The sequence below is a fragment of the Saccopteryx bilineata genome, chromosome 2 (assembly GCF_036850765.1).
Source record: "Saccopteryx bilineata isolate mSacBil1 chromosome 2, mSacBil1_pri_phased_curated, whole genome shotgun sequence".
In the NCBI taxonomy this organism is placed as follows: domain Eukaryota; kingdom Metazoa; phylum Chordata; class Mammalia; order Chiroptera; family Emballonuridae; genus Saccopteryx; species Saccopteryx bilineata.
The window spans coordinates 256,397,109-256,404,482 of NC_089491.1; the positions used below are offsets into that span (position 1 = coordinate 256,397,109).

Genomic DNA, 7,374 nt, shown 5'->3' on the forward strand with positions numbered 1-7,374 from the left:
GGAACAAATACAATATTTAAAATAAAGAACAAGTAAATTTAAATCAACAAACTGACCAGTATTTCAATGGGAACTATGCTCCTCTCACTGACCACCAATGAAAGAGGTGCCCCTTCCGGAAGTGCGGCAGGGGCGGATAAATGGCCTCAGGGGGTCATAGTTTGGGGACCCCTGATCTAGGGGGTAGAGCTGACTACACTAACCTCCAAAATCTAAAAGAAATGTCTCAAAACAAATTCAGCAAATGTTTTTGGTATGCCCATGTGCAAGACACAGACTAAGTCACAACTGCTGGAGACTCTTGGTGAATACTTTTAGGGTGTAAGGGGTAAAGATATACAGAAAAAACACGTCATGGAGAGACAAACCAGGTGCCGGGGACAGGGCAAGCTTGGTAGAGTAATAAGATACTGAGCAGAGAAATAAACAAGACAGACGGTGCTTGTGGCTTTCTGGCACTCAGGTTCTCACTTCCAACTAAAAGTTTACTTAGCTGTGAATGAGTTGGCAATTTCTTATCTTAAGGAAGGCCTACAAAGAAGCTATACCAGAGCACTGGTTAACCAATTCATATGTTTCCAGACAGCAGTTCTCTACCCATTATCAACGACAGGGAAAAATATCTCAACTACTTTGAGTCCTAGTTATGTGCCAGGCAGTGTCCTAAGTCCTCTTCAAGCACGAAATAATAAAATATAAAGATAGCATGAGGTAAGGACTAGTATTGCAGAACTATTATTGTTTCCATTTTACTGAAGAGGAAACTGAAATGCTCAACTAACCAGTTTTAGAGCTGAGATTAGAGCAAAGGTCTGCTAACTCTAAGGCCTATGTATTTAACATTCCTTCCTGAAAAAATAAATTATAGGCAGAAGGAAATGATAAAATAGAAACCCAGGGTGGACCCTTCAAGGTATATTTTAATAGAAGTAAGCAATATTTTCATGTTCTAGCTACTATTGGATATAAACTAAAAGGTAAAAGAATCTAATTCTTGCTACTGTATAAAGAAAGGTCAAGACCCAGAAAAAGGATAGACTTGAAAACAAAGACTGCTACAGCTGCAGGTCTTCTCACTGAAATGCTTAAGTGATGTCCCACCACTCCTAATTTGTCCCTGAAACTTAGCTCCCTCCAGGCCACACTGATCAAAAGCTAGCCCTGGCCTGAGAATCAACCCAGTCTTCAAAAGATGCAGAAATGGCCTGATCTGAGTTGGCACAGTGGGTAAAGCTTCGACCTAGAATGCTGAGGTTGCCGGTTCAAAACCCCAGGCTTGCTCAGTTAAAGCATAATGAGAAACAATGGTTGATACAGCCCTCAAACATGATAGGTTTCACTGATTGCTTTCTCGTATCTGCCTTGACCAGGGGGCTACAGCAGAGCGAGTGACTCCTTGCTCAAGTCAGCAACCTTGGGCTCAAGCCAGTGACATTGGGCTTCAAGCCAGCGACCTTTGGGCACAAGCCAGTTACCATGGGGTCATGTCTATGGATCCCATGCTCAAACTGGTGAGCCCATGCTCAAGCCGGCGACCTCAGGGTTTCAAACCTGGGTCCTCTGTGTCCCAGTCCAACACTATCCACTGCACCACTGTCTGGTCAGGCCATGATGGGTTTCTATTCAGCTTTCAGCCTACCTTGATCCCTCCATGCCTACCTAGGGCTATCCTGTCCATGACATGAGGCACTTCCTACTGGTCAGTGCCTTCTTCATCCCTATCACCACCTTAACTCAGGACCTACTGTATCCACCTGTAGACTGGTGCCCTTCCTTGCCCTTGTCTAATTCATTCTGCCCACCAGTGCCAGATTGATAGTCTAAAAACCGATCAGCCTTACCTCTTTTAAGAAGCATTCCCTAAGAAAAAAAAAAAAAAGAAGCATTCCCTGACCAAATCTGGTGGCCATCCTGGACACCTTGCTGGTCTTCAAAAATGCCAAGCATATTCCTGGCTCAGGGCCTTTTACCTTTCTAAAATGTTCCTTCCCCAGATGGCTTAATCCCTTGCTTCATTTCTCTGTTCAAATGTCATTAACCAGAGAGGTTTCCCTGACCTCCCACTGTTCCTATGCTCTTATCTTACTTTATTTCTCTTCAGAGTATTTATCCCTGACTTCAGATATTCATATATTTAATTATTGTTTATCTCTTTCCACCAAAATAAAGGGATGGGATTGGTCTATTTTGTTCCCTGAATATCCCCAGGGCCTAGAAGTGCTTGGCAGATAGCAGGAACTCAATATATATTTGTAGAATGAATGAATAGAGCTCTCTCACATCTTTGAAATTCCATGTTATCACTTAACAGTCTTTATATAGCCTGACCAGGCAGTGGCGCAGTGGATAGAGCATTGGTTGGGATGCGGAGGACCCACGTTCGAGACCCCGAGGTCGCCAGCTTGAGCATGGGCTCATCTGGTTTGAGCAAAGCTCACCAGCTTGGACCCAAGGTCGCTGGCTAGAGCAAGGGGTTACTCGGTCTGCTGAAGTCCCATGGTCAAGGCACATATGAGAAAGCAATCAGTGAACAACTAAGGTGTCGCAATGTGCAACGAAAAACTAATGATTGATGCTTCTCATCTCTCTCCATTCCTGTCTGTCTGTCCCTATCTATCCCTCTCTCGACTCTCTGTCTCTGAAAAAAAAACAAAAAAAACTCCCCCCCCCCAAAAAAAACCCCAGTCTTTATATAGTTTGTCTTTTTCTTAATTACTCTAAGCAGACAGTGAATTTCTTGAAGGCACAAACCACATATTTATTTCCACAAATATTTATTAAGGGAGTACTGTTTGCCAGACAGACTCTGTATGCCTCAAGCAGCCTGAAATATTACAAAGAGAACTGGAAGAGAAATCCTAAATTAATCCTGGCTCTACCATTAGCTGAGTGACCCTGGACAAATCCATTTTCATCTGTGGGCCTCAGGGTCTTCATACATAAAGTGAGAAGAGTTACATTATCTCAAGTCTCTCTTAGCTCTAGCATCTGTTAAAATTTATAAGAGGTAAAACTTGTCCCAGCCCAGTGCCTTAGACATCACAGGCACTCAGTAAATATTTGATTTCTTTGTAGTTGATTCTCCTGTTATACAGGAATCGGAGTTGTCTGGGAACAGAACAAGTGAAAGTTTAAGTCCCACTTCCTTCTCTGACTCGCCAAGCAAACTCATTCTGTTATTTCTGATAATAGAGAGAGTGAAGCACTATATTTGAAGTTGGAAAATAACTACAGTAATTTATTTGGCTATGGAATCTTTTTTTTTTTTTTCAGAGACAGAGAGAGTCAGAGAAAGGAATAGATAGGGACAGATAGGAACGGAGAGATAAGAAGCATCAATCATCAGTTTTTTGTTGCCACACCTTAGTTGTTCATTGATTGCTTTCTCATATGTGCCTTGACCGTGGGGCTATAGCAGACCGAGTAACTCCTTGCTCAAGCCAGCGACCTTGGGTCCAAGCTGGTGGGCTTTTGCTCAAACCAGATGAGCCTGCGCTCAAGCTGGTGACCTCGGGGTCTCGAACCTGTGTCTTCCACATCCCAGTTCAATGCACCATCCACTGCGCCACCACCTGGTCAGGCTGGCTATGGAATCTTGAAGTCATTTCTGAGCCTTAGTCTCCTCACCCATAAGTCATTCTGGCTTTCTCTCAGCTCTTCAAGGGTACTACTAGCCTTCCTACTTTAGGGCCTTTTTATGCTGTCCCCTTTGCATGGAATGTTCTTAAACCTTTTTTTTTGCTGGACTAATTTCTACTTAATAAACTTGCTTTCTAAGGAAAGTATTCCCTATTCACTCTCTTCACCTCAGTGCACTCTTCATACCTCATTGTTTAATTTCAACTATCACAGCATTTATCTCAAATGTTACCTCAATTATTTACTGTCCATCTCTAGGACTGTACTCGTTTTATTCATCACCATACTCCTCAGTGCTTGGCTAAGTGCATGGCACAAAAGTATCCAACAAATAATCTTATGGAAGAATGTATAAACCAACGCACCTAGAGGCTTTAATGCCTCTAGACAGCTTTTTGGTTCACTCAGAAAAAATCTAATAAACACTTGCACTCTAAAATCTTTTACAGGTTTCTGAGAATCAAGGTACAAGACAGGAAACCTATGTTACACAGAGGTTAGAAAAAGACATCAGAAACCTTGGTAGCTCAGTAGTTAGAGCACCATCCTGCTATGCCAAGGTTGTGGGTTCCATCCCCCATCAGGGTAGATATGAGAATCAACTGATGAATTCATAAATAAATGGAATAACAGGTCATTTTTCTCTCTCTCCCTTCCTCTCTTTTTAAAATCAATCAATAAATAAGAAACCTTTTTAAAACTTTGTTTAAAAAAAAGATAATCCGAGTTGAAGAACTCTGTATGCTAACAAGAAAAGAAAGGAACAGTGTGCATTTTTCTCCTTAGACCTCTTTCTCTAGAAGCCTATTATCAAGAATAAAGAGAAAAATCCCATGCTCCCATGGTGAGGAAGTGACCCACTGGTGGCCTGGTCCTTGTATTCAGGATGGAGGAAGTGACTGTCCACAGGATGAAAGCCAGGAAGTGGGGGCTGATATCCAGAACAAGCTCCCTCCTCCACTATTCCCTCCTGCCACCTAGAAAGCTTCTGGACGCTGACCCTGGTCGACCTAGAGGATGGGCCACCCACACAGGTGGCTGGGAAACAGGCAACAGAAAGTCCCTGGTGCTGGAGGACAGGCGAGGACCGCAGGAAGCTGCAGGGTGGTGTGTGAGGCGACTGGGAGGGGACCGCAGGCCCAGCTAACCTCACCCTGAAGCTCCTCTTCACTCTTGGACGACTCTTCCTTCCAAAGGAGAATCTTGTCTTAGGTCAAAGGAGAACCCAGAACCCCAGAGGGCCCACCTTCCCCAGGAAGAGTGCTCCAGTCTCTCCTTACCCCCAATTCGTGTCTTAAACCCCAAGGAAACCCACTATCTCCTATTTCCTGCAAAGAGCCCCAAGACACCCGAGAGCTGCCTTGGTTCCGTTTGGAAGTCATACTCCTCCATTTTAGACTGAAAACCTAGAAACCGGGGTAACTTTCTACCCTCTCATAACTGCCCGAACCCTGAGGTTCCCGTACTCCCCATATGCCACAAAACCCCCACTCCACGAGAACCCAGGCACCTCCGTTTTAATTTGGCGCCAAGTTCAGCAGAAAAGTTGGCCCCCTGGCAGCACCAGCATCCTTTCTCTCGGGGACCTCAACTCGCGGGAAGCCGCCCCATCCGCCTGCCCTTAGGAGCCCTTCGGAGCCCTCGGTCTCCAGCCCCGCAATTCCCGGAGTCCCTCAACCTCTACCTCTTTCGGAGTTATGCGCTCACTTTCCAAATTCTCCTAAGGAACCTGGACGCAGTGGTCCACTTAGCCCGAGCCCCCCAAGAAGCGGCCGGCTCCCCGCAGGCACCTTGGGGCCCGGCTTCCGAATTAACGGCACGGCCCTTTCTTACCCGCCTGTGCAGCCATGGTCCTCGAGGGCGCGGAAACTGGAAGGAAGAGGCGGGGGCCGCAGCAGCTGCTCTCAGCTCCGGCCGTCGCCTTAGGCGCGGGAGGACCTCCGCCCGGGGCGCGAGCTGGATGCACCGCCTACGGCGCCCGGGGAGGACCAAACGGCACCTGGCACCGGTGCCCGCCCGCCGATGCCCCGCCCCACGACGCCCCGCCAGGGACCCTCCTTCCTCCGGGGACCAGCTCTGAGGCGGCCCTGGCGCCCCCTAGTGTGAGCGACTTCCTCCGTGGGTGCCAGAGCTGGTAAGTATTAAGCTGCACAGACGACAGGCCTCAACACAGAGGACCTTCAGCCCATTTTACAGATGGGAACAGCTAAGGCCCAGCGAGGTGGAACTGGCTCAGCTCATTAAGAGCTCTGCGCTGGGATAGGAACCCCAGGTTTCCTTACTCTCAAAAGCTCTTTCCAATAGAGTTTGGAATCAAAAATATGAATATGGAGAAATCAGGTCGGGGAAGGAGGTTAAGAGCGGACTTTTCTTAGAAGCTTCAAGCTCAGATAAACCAGTTCTCTGCACTACTATGGATAAGTAGTATAATCACTAGGTCAAAGACGGCATGGAGGTGGTGCAGTAGGGTCAGATCCTTTTCTTTTTTAATTTTAGTGAGAGGAGAAAAGGTAGAGGGACAGACCCCAGCATGCGCCCCTACCGGGATCACCCAGCAAGCCCACTAGGGGGAGTTGCTTTGCCCATCTGAGGCATTGCTCTGTTGCTCAGCAACCTAAGCTCTTCATAGCATCTGAAGCAGAGGCCAAGGAGCCATACTCAGCACCTGGGGCCAACTTGCTCCAACTGAGCCACGGATGCAGGAGGAGAAGAGAGAGAGAGAGAGAGAGAGAGAGAGAGAGAGAGAGAGAGAGAAAGGGGTACAGAAGCAGATGGTCACTTCTGTGTGCCCTGACCGAGAATCGAACCCAGCACATCCACACTCTGGCTGATGCTCTACCACTGAGCCAACCGGGCCAGGGCCTTCAGATCCTTATCCAGACCAAATAGATATGTAAATGAACCCAGCACACCAGATCTTCCAATTTTTCAAGATAAGCCAAAAACCCAGACATTTAGGTGAAATTTTCCATGTTTTAAAATATTGAGAACATTCAAAAATTCTAAAAATGCCACGTAGGTCAAAGGAAACCATACATTTCAACTGGATTTGCCCTGCAGGTTCTCCTTTATGGAGGAGAGACCACTAGACAAGGAGTTAGGACAGCAGACTGGTTTCTGGCAGCTGGCTAAGGGGCTTTAAGAACACTTCCAGTGCCTGACCTGTGGTGGCACAGTGAATAAAGCATCGACCTGGAACACTGAGGTTACTGGTTTGAAACCCTGGGCTTGCCTGGTCAAGCCACATATGGGAATTGATGCTTCCTGCTTCTCTCTCCTTTCTCTCTCTCTCCTCTGTAAAATAAATATATTTTTAAAAAATTAAAAAAAAAAAAAAGAATCACTTCCGCTCACTGGGCTTGAAAGGAGTATTGGGGTCCTCCTTGTGACCAAAGGTCAGCCACATCATCTGGTCCCTGTGGTTCCTCCTATCTGATTCTGTTATGCTGATTCTGTTATGCTAGGTCTTTGGCAACTGTTATTTCCTTAGATCAGATTTAGGTCATGGGAAAAGTGTCAAATGACTAGGAATGGACAAAGATGAAGCCTAAAGAAATGGATCATGACGCCTCCATCAAGGACAAAGTTCAAACCTGCTTCCTCTGGTTCTAGTACTCCAGTAAGCAAAGGTGAGTGTGATTCTCTTTCTTCCCGTTCTGACCATGCAATCCAACCAGGATGCAAGTCAGATTTTTCTCCTCTGGGTGTGGCAGGAGGCTCCTGATGTCCTGAGCA

General features: G+C 46.4%; 1 protein-coding gene across 1 annotated transcript in view; it reads right to left on the minus strand.

Moving 5' to 3' along the window:
• The window catches only part of LIMK2 (LIM domain kinase 2), a 64,356-nt gene extending 58,748 nt beyond the window's left edge, over positions 1 to 5,608 (minus strand). Inside the window, exon 1 of the mRNA XM_066260114.1 lies at positions 5,473 to 5,608. Within this exon, the coding sequence (XP_066116211.1) occupies positions 5,473 to 5,488 (16 nt within the window). The 5' untranslated portion in view covers positions 5,489 to 5,608. The remainder of the gene's footprint in view (positions 1 to 5,472) is intronic.
• Between the last annotated feature and the right edge of the window lie 1,766 nt (positions 5,609 to 7,374).